This window comes from Gobius niger, assembly GCF_951799975.1.
Source record: "Gobius niger genome assembly, chromosome: 18".
In the NCBI taxonomy this organism is placed as follows: Eukaryota; Metazoa; Chordata; class Actinopteri; order Gobiiformes; family Gobiidae; genus Gobius; species Gobius niger.
In genome coordinates, this window is record NC_136869.1 from 26441230 (window position 1) to 26458840 (window position 17611).

The 17611-nt window shown below is 44.4% G+C and overlaps 1 protein-coding gene across 3 annotated transcripts; it reads right to left on the reverse strand.

Annotated features, from left to right (window-relative positions):
* Nucleotides 1–630: 630 nt before the first annotated feature.
* Nucleotides 631–17611, reverse strand: jcada (junctional cadherin 5 associated a). Of its 3 annotated transcripts, XM_079575733.1 has the most exons (6): nucleotides 17424–17611; nucleotides 9418–9725; nucleotides 8329–9081; nucleotides 3067–5414; nucleotides 2212–2895; nucleotides 631–1368 (listed from the first exon to the last, which is right to left on the reverse strand). In XM_079575733.1, the coding sequence occupies exons 2-6, from the start codon at nucleotides 9648–9650 to the stop codon at nucleotides 1334–1336; spliced, it is 4053 nt and encodes a 1350-aa protein (XP_079431859.1). In that variant the 5' UTR covers nucleotides 9651–9725; nucleotides 17424–17611; the 3' UTR covers nucleotides 631–1333. The 3 variants fall into 3 exon arrangements, with proteins under 3 accessions (XP_079431859.1, XP_079431857.1, XP_079431858.1); XM_079575731.1 differs by having other exon boundaries at nucleotides 2212–5414; XM_079575732.1 differs by lacking the exon at nucleotides 17424–17611 and adding an exon at nucleotides 17260–17412 and having other exon boundaries at nucleotides 2212–5414.

The window sequence follows — 17611 nt, forward strand, 5'->3', positions numbered from 1 at the left end:
GTTTTACCAACTGCAGTTGCACATAAAACTCAAAAAACACTGATATGTCTTAATTTATTATAAAGATGATGTCTTTTTTACCAGTATTGTTTTGTACACTCTAAATAGCACACTCAATATTCGATTTCTTATTTGAATTATTGCCATAAAAGATATTTTGGAGTAAATAAGTTGAATGAGTGATGATGCTTTCAATGGTTTACATTCGACCTATTAACCTGACACTGTCCACAGCATAAGTCCACACAAGGAAACACCACTGCACCGACCAGCACCTGTAAAACTGGACACTCAAATAGCACGGATATGCAACACTTTTGACTAATGCCACAAAAAACACAGACACCTCCGGATCCACCAAAGGAGGAGGGCTAGGGTTCAAAATGATTCTTTTGTTTGGATTTCATGAGCGTCTCCATTCCAGATGTTTCGACTTGGCACTGGGTTTGTTGTGACTATACATATTGTGTTGTGCTTTTGACGATCTTGAACTAGTGTGTTACAGTAAAACCAAGAAAAGGTCTCGTGAGTAGGGCTGCAAGATTATATCACATATTATCAAATCACAATAAGGGCAGGATCATTTCCTTTCTAAAAAAAATACTGTATCTCGGTAGGGTATCGTTTGTGTAAAACTATCTTTGTAGTTTAGACGTCTACAAACATGTTCTGGAATGCATGCATGAGCTCTAGTCTTTTCTCAAGTGTGCACTTTGAAAAGAATTTTGGATATGAACATAAATTGGAAATCTCATCGCAATCGGATAATTTGAGAAGAAAATCTCGCCGCTCTACTTTAAAGTACATGAGAGCACATCAGGGTGAGGACTAATGGGACTGCCGTACAAATACCACACTGTGTAGGACAACCATATTGCTGAGAGTGAAAGTGGAGGAGCACAGTGTTGATCATTTCATTACATTCTCTATCACACAAAAGGATAGAAGGAAGAGCAGGGACACATACATCTCTAAAATGTATCATGTGTAACACTGATAAGAAAATATACATTTCTTCAGCTGAATAGTACTTTGATAAGTCTGATAGAAAATCCTTTACGTCTTATGTACAATAGGGGTGGGATAATACTGATTGTGATGCAATACTATGATCTTTTTTTTTTTCTTACACTGAGATGTGATATTCGATGAACAGAAACGCTTGTACATTCATATTCCACACGAGCTCAAGGAGAGGCCAAAGTGTAGACGGGACACTGAAAAGCTCATGTAGGACTCAGGAGGACCGAGGAGCACCGAGGAGGACCGAGGAGCACCGAGGAGGACCGGTGGTCTTTTCCACAGTGACAGAAGGTGTTCCTCTGAGCCAGGGCTACACTCTCTCCACTCGACTCGGGTCGTAGTTGTCTGAGGAGGAGAGCACACAGTTCAGTCAGTGTGCGTGCGTTTTCAAATAGGTCACATTCTGGACATTATGGCCCAGTTCACCTAATCTAAAATGGTACTTGCATGGTAATGTTTGAAATAATGTCAAACTGAAGCGGAACTGAACTCACAAAGCTCAACTATCCTGCCTTTGTCACTTTTTACTGTTACAGAGAGGCGACAGGGAATACTATAACCACAGGGAACTGCACAAAATATCTTAAAGCATAAAAATAGCTCCTGTATATTACGAAGTATCGTTCGAATGATTAGCTTACAGGTCTGACAAAATGCAATAAAGTTTTCTGGCGACGGAACGATGCCGTGTCAGTGCTTGAAACTTTCAGAGTGTGCTGCTGGCCAAAAAGGCAATTTGGTTTAATGATGTAATTGAAACTTTTAGAAATAGATATCGATAGGTTTCTGCCAACTGTAAGTCCATGGAAAGCGGTCTGCTATCCTCCTGCGGCGCCGACTGCCCTGCCTTACCACGGCAGCTGCAATGCGTCACTTTGAATAAACCAATATAAGGTATTGATAAATCCATCTTGCATTAAAGGCCCTGTACCTGATTTTGTTTTCAGTAAGAGTAAGAGTGATTACATTTTCAGAAACTTCTCAATGAAAATGGCAATAAATATGTCTGATTTATTTATGTTGTCCTTTATTATGATTCATATTCTAATAGCAGACATTTGTGGATAAAACAAAACATTTTGTTTACTATGCATCTAAGTATAGCAAAGCCTTTTTCTCGATCCTAAACTAGCAGGCTAGGTAAAATCTGTGAGACCACATTATAAACGACCTCCATGGTGCACTTACCGGGTATATCGCTCCTGTTCTGGACCTCCGTGCTGGTGGCGCCGTGGGCCGGCAGGCGGATCTCTCTCTTGGGGACGCAGCGCGGTTTGGGCAGCAGGGCGGGCTTTTGGAGCTTGGTGCGTTGCTTGGGTTTGGGGGGTTTGGCTGGCCCGACCCGGCTGTTTTCACCACCTGTTGATGCGTTCCTCTCTCGCCCCTCCTTTCCTACACCTCCCAGAACCTTCGGCTCGACCTTCCCTGGATCCCCTGTCGCCAGTTCAGCCACTTCTTTGATTCCCTCGTCGTCCACTAGTGCAATAAGAATCTCCTCCTTTAACTCCGTCCCCTGCCTTTGCTGAGAATCCACATTACCACAGTGTTCCTCTAACTTTTCTTCCCTGCTACGTATTGCAACTTTCCCGTTTGATTTTTCTTCTTTCCTTAACATTACCCCGTCTTCCAACAGCTCTTTACTCTGGCCTTCTTTCACAGCATCTTCCTTTCTGCTGGGAGTTTCCGTGGAGCAGTCGGGACTTACTTCAGCACATGGGCTTTGTTCTGTCCTTAGAGAGTCCAGAATATGTTGAGTTGTCGCCTCACAACAAATGTTCTCTGTTGGTTCTAGGTCATGAACATCTGCTACCGATGGAATGCAGTCACTGGGATCCACTTCTTCCTCTCCCTCCTCAACTTTAGACTCACCATCTTGCTTTAACTCTGCCTTCTCGACAAACAAGGCTCCTACTCGAAGAGCGTTGTCCAGAACTTGCTGGGTTATCTCCTCACTACAAATGATCTCTGCTGGCACAGATTGAACACAGTTACTGGGATCTTTCACTCTTTCTTCCTTATCCTGCTCAACTTTGGACTCACTACCATCTTGTATTGCCTCTCCTTTTTCAAAACACAAGACTCCCACTGGAACAGCATCGTCCAGAACTTGCTGGTCTGCCTCTTCGCTACAAACGCTCGCAGTTGGATCTTGGTTATGCGTTTCGAATAGCGAGAGAATACAGTTATCGGAATCTTTCTCTGCTTTTCCCTCTTCTCTGTCAACTTTCGACTCACCCTCGTGCACTTCCTCTACTTTCTCAACACCCAGCGCTCCCACCGGAATGGCAATGCCCAGAATTCGAGCTGCTCGTTGCTCTATGGACTCGTTTTCGGGGATACCGTCTGGACATTTCACTTCATACAGGTGGCTAAAGTCTTCCGCGGGCAAAGAGTTTGTTTTCTCTTGGACGAGTAGGTTCTCCAGGTGTTCATCCGCAACACTCGCCTCATTATTGTTGGGACAGGACCCCACCCTGTTGAGCTTGTTGACGTGCGGTGAGCACTCCCGCTTGTGAGATGACCTGCTGCTTTCGCTGCGGCTTCGGCAAATCCGCAGACTCACCCCGGACGTGTGGTGCTTGTGGCTGCTTTTGGCTCTAGCTTCTTTATGCATCTTGTGCTCCTGGCTATCTTTTGCGGTTGTTGTGACCCATGCGAGCTCGTCTAAAGATTGAAAAGGAGGAACAGAACATGAGCGCGGTGTGGGCTCCGTAGGGCCAGTTTCGGTATAGACTTTTAGACCAACATCTCGAAGCATGGACTCTTGAGGGACTGGTATTTCCTGTTGAGTCAGCTCACTGTCCAGTGTGAAGCAAGTGTGCTCTTGTGTGGGAGGGACGCGCTCATTGTCTGGCTTGTCAAAGGAGCAGCGTCCTTCAGTGTCCACATCAGCAGCTGAGGTAAAGGACTTTGAACGCACATTGAAGTAACAGGGTTTCTCCAAATGCATGTCCTCCATTGACTGCGCCCCTGACCGATGGATGTTGTGTTTCTTCTTCCCATTCCTGTTCACACTCATGCTGGCCCTCTTGCTAATAGTGTCTCCCATTACTTTATTAATACTTTCTAACTCTCCGATTGCGTCACACGGACGCCGGTCCACAGGTTTTAACAGGAACTGGCCAAAGCTGACCTGCTCGGTGCGGTCTTCTGAAGGAGCCGGAGAGTTTTGTGTGGGACTGGAAACAGGCTGCTTCCCCGTGTTGGAGTCCTTCAAAGGGGAAACTAGCTCTGAAGGGGAAGCCTTCTCACATGGACGTTGGCTCGGATTAAGTGGAGAAAAAGCACTATTGCTGGAAAGTTGGAGGTTTCTCTGGTCCTTTAAAAGGTAGCCATTTGTTGAAGTAATGTCTGCAGTGATGCCTGGCACCGCCTGAGAGGGTTTGTCCTCAGGCTCGGGACTTTTGACTAATGGTGAGCCGGTCTGAGTTTCCTGGTTGCGGTACTGGTGTCCTGGCCATGAGCGAGAGTACATCTCCTTGTTGTCATTGGCCTGAAGAGCCCACGCGTCAATTATTTCTTTTCGGAGCGGTGCTCTTTTGTAGTTCCTCAGAGACGAGGTGCCACTGCTGTCTAAGGTAGAGTAGTGGCTCCAAATGGGCACTTGGTTGACAGATTTGCTCCTCACAGGACGGCTCTCCTTCAGGCCGACGGCGAACGTGTCGGGGATGGCATGGCTCGTTGTCTCGTTGTTGTTCTGGTCCGCAGGAGCGTTCTTGTTCAGGTTGGTAGGAGTGTGGACAGGAACAGACACAAGGCAGAAGATGGTCTCACTGAACCTCCTCTTTGGGTTCCTGTTGTCGTCCGACCCAAAATCTGGCCTGATTTGCTTCACTTGTGTGACGGTCTCTAAAAAGCCATGCTCTGACCTACATCTCAAGCCCGAGGAGGACGCTGGCACATGGAAAGCTGAAAAGGGAGATGTTGGGCGTGGGCCATGTTGGATTTTGTGATACCTGTTGTAGTTTTGGTCAGTTGCTGGGATGTTATCCACAGTTTCTTTGTGCAAATGTCTGTGCCACCTGCTATTGTCGCCTTCATACTCTCCATATGCAGGATTAGAGTCATTGACCAAATTTCCAACGAGTGAAGGTCCCAAGGGTGGGGGTAAAAAGGCACTGTTGCCGGAGGCTGGCTCGGACACGGTGAGGCTCGGAAGCTCCTTGCGAATGTGGCGGATCTTGTCGGAGTCTGTTAGGGAGTTTCCGCCCAGTGTTGAAGGGTGGTCATAGGGGATGTACTGGACCCGAGCTCCTGGCCTGTCCTGGGTCACATAGACAGGGTAAAGCTGCCTGGAGTGGGCAGTGGTGCTGCACCCTCCGGACCGTGGGGGGCACCAGTGAGAGCCGTCCGGAGTCCTGTGCAGCTGCTGGTACACATCTCCTCTGTACCTGAGCAAGACACCAGGAGAGACAGTCAACTAGTGCTCATTCAGAAACATAACCTATCTGTGAGGGAAATAACTGTAATGCTCATTGCTCATTTGTGTATTACTGTCAACACATTGTAGTAATGTTATATTTAAAACAGCAACTTTTGCTTAAAAGTATTATTGTATCTAAAAGAAAATATAAATACTGAAAAGTGACAAATGACTTGTGATTGAATCATAGCATGTCATTATTGTCAGTAGACAATGAAATAAACTTCTGAAGAACCATTTTCTACAAACGGCAATGTTTTACATAATATATGACCAAGTGGGTTGTTCTGCCAGGAAATGTAAAAAATACTGACAGTATTTTCCCGCATTTCTAGAGCAGGTATTTGATCTATTATTTGCATGTAATTTTATTCTCAAAATCATCTTGGGGCCAGAAGTTCTGTGCTGGAGGGCCGGATTTGGCCCCCGGGCCCTCCCCGTGCTAAAACTGGTTTGTCTATTTTGTGCCAAATGCCCCTGTGCTACATCAAAGCAAATTCAATAACATGAACCTATTCACTGATTACATAAGATTAGCCTTTTTATAAATGTCTCCCTTGTTCCAACTTCCACAGCATCAGCACAACCCTTGGTAATGGGCCAATTACCAAGGGTTGGTAGGATTTATATTATATTGTGATCATATTGTATCATATTCCCGAACATTTCCCTGTGACCCCAAACAGAGGGACAAGTTGTAGTGTAATAAACATGTAGTGAAGTGATGCAGACACAAATCCATCAACAGTCCCATGTGAGTCAGTGTTCAGCATAATCCTACAGGGACTCTGGTGTTTGTTTGTTTGTTTGTTTGTATGTATGGCTTGTGCCTAAGCTTCATGCTACAGAAGAATACATTGAAGTAATGAATGAAAATGTACAGCTTAGACCCTAAACTCATTTCCAGTACCTGTCAGTACTAAAGCATCATATGAACAGTACCTGTCTGTATTAAACCATCATATGAACAGTACCTGTCAGTACTAAACCATCATATGAACAGTACCTGTCTGTATTAAACCATCATATGAACAGTACCTGTCTGTATTAAACATCATATGAACAGTACCTGTCTGTATTAAACCATCATATGAACAGTACCTGTCAGTACTAAAGCATCATATGAACAGTACCTGTCTGTATTAAACCATCATATGAACAGTACCTGTCAGTACTAAACCATCATATGAACAGTACCTGTCTGTATTAAACCATCATATGAACAGTACCTGTCTGTATTAAACATCATATGAACAGTACCTGTCTGTATTAAACCATCATATGAACAGTACCTGTCTGTATTAAACATCATATGAACAGTACCTGTCTGTATTAAACCATCATATGAACAGTACCTGTCTGTATTAAACCATCATATGAACAGTACCTGTCTGTATTAAACCATCATATGAACAGTACCTGTCTGTATTAAACCATCATATGAACAGTACCTGTCTGTATTAAACCATCATATGAACAGTACCTGTCTGTATTAAACCATCATATGAACAGTACCTGTCTGTATTAAACCATCATATGAACAGTACCTGTCTGTATTAAACATCATATGAACAGTACCTGTCTGTATTAAACATCATATGAACAGTACCTGTCTGTATTAAACCATCATATGAACAGTACCTGTCTGTATTAAACCATCATATGAACAGTACCTGTCTGTACTAAACCATCATATGAACAGTACCTGTCTGTACTAAACCATCATATGAACAGTACCTGTCTGTACTAAACCATCATATGAACAGTACCTGTCTGTACTAAAGCATCATATGAACAGTACCTGTCTGTACTAAAGCATCATATGAACAGTACCTGTCTGTACTAAAGCATCATATGAACAGTACCTGTCTGTATTAAACCATCATATGAACAGTACCTGTCTGTACTAAACCATCATATGAACAGTACCTGTCTGTACTAAACCATCATATGAACAGTACCTGTCTGTACTAAACCATCATATGAACAGTACCTGTCTGTACTAAAGCATCATATGAACAGTACCTGTCTGTACTAAAGCATCATATGAACAGTACCTGTCTGTATTAAACCATCATATGAACAGTACCTGTCTGTACTAAACCATCATATGAACAGTACCTGTCTGTACTAAAGCATCATATGAACAGTACCTGTCTGTATTAAACCATCATATGAACAGTACCTGTCTGTACTAAACCATCATATGAACAGTACCTGTCTGTATTAAACCATCATATGAACAGTACCTGTCAGTACTAAACCATCATATGAACAGTACCTGTCTGTACTAAACCATCATATGAACAGTACCTGTCTGTATTAAACCATCATATGAACAGTACCTGTCTGTACTAAACCATCACATGAACAGTACCTGTCTGTATTAAACCATCATATGAACAGTACCTGTCAGTACTAAACCATCATATGAACAGTACCTGTCTGTATTAAACCATCATATGAACAGTACCTGTCTGTACTAAAGCATCATATGAACAGTACCTGTCTGTACTAAAGCATCATATGAACAGTACCTGTCTGTATTAAACCATCATATGAACAGTACCTGTCTGTATTAAACCATCATATGAACAGTACCTGTCTGTACTAAACCATCATATGAACAGTACCTGTCTGTACTAAACCATCACATGAACAGTACCTGTCTGTACTAAAGCATCATATGAACAGTACCTGTCTGTACTAAACCATCATATGAACAGTACCTGTCTGTACTAAACCATCATATGAACAGTACTGAAGGAGACCTGCGTATCCTTAAAGAGTGAAATGTTGGTATTTTTCCCTACTCTTGATTTTAGTCAATTTAAATATTATGCAATGGCTTTCACTCCCTTTAGGAGTGCATTTGACTGTACCTGTAGTTGATGGCGACTTCCCCATAATCCCTGCAGACCCCATCCATTATGGGCGCTCTTTTATAAGACGGGGGAGGGATGTAACCTGGAGGTCCACAGTCCTGTGCAAAATAGTCCAGATGAGATTCTGCAGTCCTTAGTCGAGGGAGTGGTGTTCTTTCCCTGACAGAGTCTCTCCCAGACAGCAGCTCACAGCTGCCCCTGATCTGCTGGTGCATCTCATATGACGGGGGTCTGGGGGGGCGGGTGAAGCGAGGCTTTGGTGTGATAAACAGCTGGTTTGCACTGGCTGGTCTGCTGCTGTCAGGCCAGCGTGGGGCTCTGTAGGTGCTCTGATGAAACAGAGGAACATACTGACGGCAGTTGGTCTGCATCCTGGGAAGGGACTGTGTTTTGGCTTTAGTCCGGGGCAGGACCATGCCCTCAGGGGTCCGACTGAGTAACCTCTGCTCTCCTGCGGGGTGCCACTCCTCTGCGCCTAGGCTCTGGCACTTTCTCTCAGTTGTCCTCCAAGGAAGGAGCTGCTGGTTCTCCCTGCAGCGGGGCCTCTCTGACCTGGGACACTCCTCCACGGGCCCCGGGGCCCTCACCTCCTCAGCTCTCTCTGGCCTTGCATAACTTCCCTGTCGGCCCCCACCAGCTGCTTCTTTGTAGTCTGTGTAGTCTAACAACATCGCAAAGTCCTGTGCTTTCCTCCTCCAGTAGGACACATCCTTAGCCTGCAGCGGAAGACTGCGGTTTACATCACAGAACCTAGAAAACAGCAACAATTATACAGGATTGCTCAACTGAACACATTGTTTTGTGTCAATACATGGACACTAGATGGAGCTAGAAGCTCACACGCAGCTACAGGTTTCCACTTGGGAGATTCTACAATTATAACAAACATGACGCCTCAGAGGTAACAGTTAGTTTACGCACTGGAAAATATAGCAGAATTAACACAGAGATAAGAGTGGGCAGAGGTTAAAAAAGATACTCCACAATTTGATGCTAAAATCTTTTACTTTAATCCTTTCATATTGACAAATAAACCCACAAACTGTTACATATATCTGCAAATATATCTGCTGTGCCCACACGTACCCTATGTCACTGATGGGACGCTCCTGCCTGGACTGGCTCCTCTCCCGGGGGTGGCTGCTGTTGATGGTGTAGCTGCAGTAGCCGTTGACCGTCCGGGGTCTCTCCAGGAGCTGCTGGTGCCTGCTGTAGGAGGGAGGGGACACCGAGGGGGCGGGGCGGGCTGGGGGGCCGGAGCTGGACTGTTTGGGCAGCTTGTATCCATGAGAGATGAGGAGGTCGTCCACACTGTACATGGTCACATCGGAGACAGGTGTCGCAAAGTCTTCCTCACAGCAGCGGAAGGATCAACAGCACCACGGAGTCCATGGCTGAGAGAGGAGGAAACATCACAGAGAGAGAGTAACAAGTGTCTCTAAAGACTTAGGGCAGTGTTAGGACAAGGAGATAAAGGGCTTCACTCCCTAAAACAACTCCCCACTCCCATGCCCAAATACTTGTAAAATGCACAAATAAGTAGAGAATTGTTCTTTCTTGTTTCAAACAAAACACAACTGGTGCTTTTGTGCAAATGAATAACTCTATTTATACCAAAGCATCAGTTAGTACAATGGACGCTATGTTTTCCTGTCCCAAACGTGGAAGCATTGTGCTCATCATAATAGCTCTGAAAGAGAGTGGGAGAAAGTGAGAAAGGGGGTGTTTTTGCAGACGGAGGAGACGTGTGACGTAAATCAGCAGAGGAACACATCTGGAGAACACATGTCTGAGCCACAGAGGGCGTGTGCCGGCCCAGACTAACCAAACCCACTTTTATTAATAACATAGTACTACAACATGACAAACGTTTACTACGACTACGGCGCCTCCCGCTGTCACGTCTTTATCAGGACTCAGTGCACACACGGGGTCCCGGCGTGACTGCCCATGTGACATCCGAGAGCCCCGAGCGAGGCGCTTCCTGAGGAAGGGCGCAGTCCGCGACCGAGGGGTCTCCTTCAGGGACTCTCAGGTCTCAAAGTCAAAGGCCCTCTTGGCTCCGACGGCAGGTTTTTAGAGTTGAGCTACTGTTCGGGCCTCTGTTGAGGTAGGAGCAGTAGTTATAGCAGAGGACAGCACAAATCATTATATATAACTACAATAAAGACCTGCTGACGGACTCGTTCTTTAGTGTTACAAGGGCATAGGCTCAGGTCAAACTACTCAGGATTTTGAGTTGGACTAAACGAAGGATTGTTTTAAACGTCGGCAGATTTTCCTTAAGTGCAGCTTATTACAAATACATTCTAATCACTACAGCATTGCTCTCTCTCACTCCCAAAAGTGATCATCTAGATTAGTTTAAAGCCTGAGTTTTCCTGTACAAACTCTACATTTTTTTTTAATCGGCCCAAACTCATTTCTAGCTCTCATAATCCCTCCTGCATGTCCAAATTGTTCAAGCAAATCTCTCTCTAAATGTGGAGAGGACAAAAATTATTGTTGTGGACTTTTAAAGAGCCAGCATGCTCCTCTAACAGTCAACAGTGCTGCTGGGGAGAGGGTGACCAGCACTAAGTTCCTGGGTGTGCACATCACAGAGAAGCTCTCCTGGACCATGCACACTACATCACTGGTGAGTAAAAGTAATCAGCGTCTCTACTTTCTCCGCAAGTTAAGAAGAGCCAGAGTCCCAGCCTCCGTTATGTGCAACTTCTACAGAGGGACTATAGAGAGCACCCTGACCAGCTCCATCACTGTGTGGTTCTTCTACAGAGGGACTATAGAGAGCATCCTGAGCAGCTCCATCACTGTGTGGTTCTTCTACAGAGGGACTATAGAGAGCATCCTGACCAGCTCCATCACTGTGTGGTTCTTCTACAGAGGGACTATAGAGAGCATCCTGACCAGCTCCATCACTGTGTGGTTCTTCTACAGAGGGACTATAGAGAGCATCCTGACCAGCTCCATCACTGTGTGGTTCTTCTACAGAGGGACTATAGAGAGCATCCTGACCAGCTCCATCACTGTGTGGTTCTTCTACAGAGGGACTATAGAGAGCATCCTGACCAGCTCCATCACTGTGTGGTTCTTCTACAGAGGGACTATAGAGAGCATCCTGACCAGCTCCATCACTGTGAGGTTCTTCTACAGAGGGACTATAGAGAGCATCCTGACCAGCTCCATCACTGTGTGGTTCTTCTACAGAGGGACTATAGAGAGCATCCTGACCAGCTCCATCACTGTGTGGTTCTTCTACAGAGGGACTATAGAGAGCATCCTGACCAGCTCCATCACTGTGTGGTTCTTCTACAGAGGGACTTATAGAGAGCATCCTGACCAGCTCCATCACTGTGTGGTTCTTCTACAGAGGGACTATAGAGAGCATCCTGACCAGCTCCATCACTGTGTGGTTCTTCTACAGAGGGACGATAGCAGGGGTGTCAAACATAGATGATTTAATCCGGCCCCTGCCCTGTAGAGCATAAATTCCAGAGTATGTCAAAAAAAAAAAGTCAGTCTCTAGCCCATTCCTGTGCGGAGTTATGAATTTTTAAAGAATAACCAGAATGCTCATTCTAGCCACTAGAGGGCATTAAATTAAAAAAAAGGAAAGAGTTCCACACGTGTCCAGCAGAGGGCACTGACATAATAAGAGCTCAGGATATGAACAACACATTATATAGCCATGTGGTAAATGGACAGTCTGCCCCAGGGCGGCTGTGGCTTCAATAAAAGTTTACCACCACCGAGTGAATGAATAATGACTACTGCACTTTCAGGAACTTGTGACACAGGCTTGTAAAGTGCAATACAAGTGTCAGCCGTTGTCATTGATGAAGCTACAGTCAAGTTGGGGCTTTGATCAAATCACAGCTTATTATTATTCATTTATTGGAAACATTTTCTCTATTATATGTGGCCCACGACCCGCCGTGGGAGCTGAATTTCGGCCCGCGACCCAAAATGAGTTTGACACCCCTGGACTATAGAGAGCATCCTGACCAGCTCCATCACTGTGAGGTTCTTCTACAGAGGGACTATAGAGAGCATCCTGACCAGCTCCATCACTGTGAGGTTCTTCTACAGAGGGACTATAGCACCCTGACCAGCTCCATCACTGTGTGGTTCTTCTACAGAGGGACTATAGAGAGCATCCTGACCAGCTCCATCACTGTGTGGTTCTTCTACAGAGGGACTATAGAGAGCATCCTGACCAGCTCCATCACTGTGTGGCACGGCGCCAGCACTGCCTCCTGCTGAAGGAGCCTCCAGAGCATCATGAGAGCAGTGGAGAAGATCTGCGGAGCCCCTCTCCCCTCTATTAAGGAGATGTACTCCACCCGTCTCACCCACAAATAGGACCCTACGCATCCATTACACAGTCTCTTCAAGGAAATGCCTTCAGGGAGGAGACTGTGGAATCCACGGGCCAGGTCGACTGAAGAACAGTTTCATACACCAGGCCATCAGGAAGCTGAACTCCGTCCTTTCCCTGTCCTCCCTGTCCTCCCTGTGCTTCCACCCCTTACTCCCCACCCCCTGCTCTACAACAAGAACAAGAGAATTAACTATTTCAATTCATTTTGAAATTAATTGACAAATACATTTTTAAAATTTGAAATGAAAGTAATTATCTGCACTTTTCAAGCCCGTGTACATCTTTGAGCAGTGGCAAAGTAAAGTGGGGGACCAGCCCCAAAATAAATTCCACTGATTTAGATTCTACTTCTATCTTCCGTTGTTCAATATAAAACATAGTTGAAGACAATGTTTGTTTACTATATACTCTACATCTACATAGTAAAAGCTACTAGAAACACAGGAGAAACTTTGCAGTTATGTGCTATGGCTATGACTTTGGACTGTTTTAAAAACAAATTATGGGACACTGATAAGAGGCTGATCTTTGATGTTATGTTTTAATATTCATGAACCAGCCGTCAGTGCCTTTGGGCCTGACGTTTCTACTTTAAAGTTGTAATAAAAAAAATAAATAAAAAATAAATAAAAAAAACTTTGCAACAAGAAAAAGTCAGGTACCCCAGCTTTAAATGTCTCAAACTGAGCATAACTGTTTATGGTAATTGTTTTGACAAGTCAAGGTTTAGTTGGTTAGTCAGGTTAGTCACGTAACCTGGATTATTTCACTGGTAACACTTTATAATGAGGTTACATGAAGTCATGCATGACGATATAATGACTGATCATGAGTTAACATAACGTCATGATCTTTCATAGACGACTTCATGCATGAATTAATGAAGTAACTACTGTAATGAATTCAGGAGAAAATCTTGTTAATCATGATCTTTTTTTAACAAAAACTTTACCTAATTATGACGTTTATGCATTAATATCATGATTCATCATGATTTTTAAGAAATCTTCATGATGATTGTGTCCTCTGTACTAAACTTTTAAGCTTTGAACAATAATCAAGGTGTTTATTGGACAAAACAAACATCATAGACATTATAATTTATAAGTGTCCACAGTGCATTATGGGTTTAAAAGTGCATCACTTTAGTAAAGGGGACACAATCATGAACTTATGAAGGAACTAAGGATTAGCAAATGATGAGTTCAGTACAGCAGTAAATGTTGGTAAAACCTGCAAACAAATTTGCTTAAAAATCATGATGAATCATGATATTAATGCATAAATGTCATAATTACAATTAGTTAATGTTTTTGTTAAAAAAAAATCAAAATGTTTTTGTGAATTCATCATGATTCTAAGATCATGATATATTAACAAGATTTTCTCATGATTTCATTACAGTAGTTACTTCATTCATTCATGCATGAAAGAACATGAAGTCATGTTAAGTCATGATGAGTCATGATATCGTCATGCATGAACACATCATGAAATCATGCATTATTTATGCCTAATTTCATGTTATTCATGCATGACTTCATGTAACCTTATTATAAAGTGTCACCATTTGACTTGCTTTGAGATATTTCTGACTCTAAATTTTGTCTTTATTTCAGGTTGTAATCTGCTGATGGGAAAAGAAAATAGCACTTGTCCCATTGGCAGTTTTACTTTCTTATTGCAAGCAAGATTACCTTCTGATTACCAGACTGAAATGTCATAAAACAGGGAAAGTATTCTGAGTCCGATCAGGATAAAAGTCTAAATGAGTGAAAACTGCTCGAAACCAGAGACATATTTCTCAATTCAAGTATTTTAAACCATGCTTGATATTTTGTTTTTGTGTCAGATCAGCTCAGCCCAATGATCAAAAAGAAGATCTTTTTAATGCCATTGTTCCCTGCACGGTGTCAGACCTCAGACATGCCGGTGCTTTTATGTCACACAATCACACTTTCTGCCTCTATCTGACATGATTCCGGGGCTGTTTTTTGATCCGCGGACACAGCGATCGGTCATGCTGTCACCACAAGTCAGAGTCAGTCACACTGGACTCCGAGGAGCAGGGATCCGGAGACAGGCCGCAGCTGCGTGGCACACACTCAACATATAGGGCACATATGAAAGCAATGATGCGTGATGCGAGTGGCCCAGGCCCCTCCCACCTGCGTCAGCCCTGCCGTCACATGACACGGGCCTTGGCGTCACATGACAAAGAACGCAGCAGCTCTGAGGGGATCCCGCGCAGCAGCAGCCTCAGTGACAGCAGCCCTGGCCTAGAAATCAAGCTGAACACACACACTGGACTGATTTAAATGGCAACAGTTGCATAACAGCAGAGAGAGTTGATTGTGCGGAGAGGTAGAAACAGGGCTGATCTCTCTGATTAGCATTATTCTACTTTACACTAAGAATTCAGATTACATTTGCAATTTGCTTTTCAAGTTTTAGTTCCCAGGGCACCTTTTAAAAACATCCAGGAGCTGAAACATTTGAGGGAAGACTGAAAAAGAAACTGAAGAGAAGAACCACATGCATTTCTGAATATGTTTGTAGAGTTGAAACTACAGGGTTTGCAGGTTGTAAACATAAAAAGTCTGTTGCTTGTCAAGTTAGTTTATTTCCTAGTAAAGAGTGAATGAATAAACACTTTGGCTGAGATTCCCGTCCCACTTTCCTCCTTAAATTGCCGTCTTTGTGATGTGCAAATAATTACAATTCTAGTTGCAATTTTAATTCGAATGCGCTAAACTGTGTCGCTCTAGCGGAGGACTGCTGTGTCCCCGCGTCACTGTGGGGTTTGATTATGCAGAAAACCTGCTGAGTCTGGAGTTTAGACATCTACAAAAATGCTCTGAAATGTATTGATTTTTGCGATCAATACCGCCACTCTGAAAAACAAACTATGAACTGAATATTAAACATTGTAAATCTAATCACAATACAACCCTGAACTACATACAAACAATAAATGAATATTAGCATTAAAACAGTTATATCCTTTTGGGACCTTCTCTGCAAACATGTTCGGATGCCTGTGATTCTTGTTGATGTGTTTCAATTTAAGTCTTCTTCAATCATTAAGACTCTTGTTTGAAATGTCCATCGCGCATCTTTTTGCAATAGCCGACTTGTCTGAAAAATGTGTTTTGAGCTGCGGATTGAAGGCGGCTGTTGAGCGCAGATGAATGTGCCCACAGTGCTGGCCTGGGCAGCTCAAGGCCTGTGCACCCATTGTCCTGAGTTATGGGTGACAGTGAGAGGCAGAGCAGCAGTGAGGCGAGCGGAACGGCTGAATCATGTTAGAGATGCACGGGGAGAGGCTGCTTTTGGAATCGGGGGCATCTTGTATGGGATTCAAACTAAGAAGAAATTAAAAAGAAGTGCAGAGGATTTGTGGACATAGAAAGAGGGTTTGGAGCAGGAAGGTCCCAGGTTTCATTTCTGGGCTATAGGTGGAGACTTTCTGTGCCACATTATGTGTGACATTACTAAAGAGTGCATGACAACTTTGCAGCAGAAAAGTGTAGAATGGAAAAGTATTTGGTCAGATGGTTGACTTGAAAATAAAAGTGTCGGGGCTTTAACCGATAATCTAAAAGGTGCAAATATCGCCCTGCTCCATCTCTTATGCTGAAAAAAGCATCAAGTTGCAATAATCTCAGGCATTAACGCGGACTTCAGTGGGGGCTGGGAGAGAGAGGAGCGGAGTAAAGAGATGATCAGAGATGGAAAAAGCTGTAACCTATGGAAAAGCCTACAGGCCTCACGTGCACATCAGCCTTTTAACGGCTCATCCATGCATTATACACCACAAGATCCAGACATTATAGGCCATGATTAATTATCCAGGACACAGTCCTCTCACCTGCTACAGCCACCTTCAAACCTTCACCATCCACAAAAAAGAAAGGAATAAGAAAATAATCTAGGATGTGATCATCTGAAAACACTCTTTAAAAAAATAAACTTTGTAATCCTAGTGAAGCTGCTGTTGCTCACTTTTTCATATTCAGAAGTCCAGCTCAGGTGTTTTAAACCATTGAAAAGTAGCCTTTGGCATGATGCTTTTATGTTTTTTTTTTACAGGCTACTGAACTACAGGCAGAGCTCAGAAATGTGAGCTCTCAGAAACACCAACCAAATGCCCTCCAACATGCAGCAGGCAGCCCACACTGACCCTGTGCTCCACAGACAGACAGGACAGGTCCAGAGCGCACATGGATGACCTAGTCCAGAGGAAAATAACAGCGCCGTGTGGGCGGTACTGGCTGACACATCACAAACAGCAAAACGCCATCAACTTCGACACACGAGTCAACGCCATTGAGTTACCGGAGGAGAGCCACAGCCGCCCCGTCCACTAAAGCCCTTTACATACATTAAATAAACACGGTGATGGAGCGCGCACACACGGAGTTTGGCCTCAGTGCACAGTAAACGGGGCTAACGCTAGCTGCTATTAGAGCTCCCAGAGCAATCTTTAACCTTCAGAGAGAGCTGCGCGTCCGCGCACACAGCCTCTCTCCTCCCGCTCTCACCTATGCGGTTCTCCAGCCTCCACAGCCTCTGCTCGGACAGACCTCAGCATGAGACCCGGTACTGCCATAAACTATACCCGTGTGCGGCGCAGCTCCTGCCCTGATCCCGCTGCACGGACCCCATCCACAGCCCGCGGATACGTCCCCATCACCGCGCTGTTTACCTGCAGATGCGCGCTGCATGGCGTCGATCCCGTCATTCGCTGTCCCGTCCGTCCCGTCTGTCCGCGGACACTAGCGGACTGCCCTCCTCCAGAGCACTCCTGCTGTAACAGTTCAGCTCCTCCAGCTCCTCCAGCCGCGAGAGAACTGCTCACTCAGCGACAGTCCATACAGGCTGTTCCCAACTCCC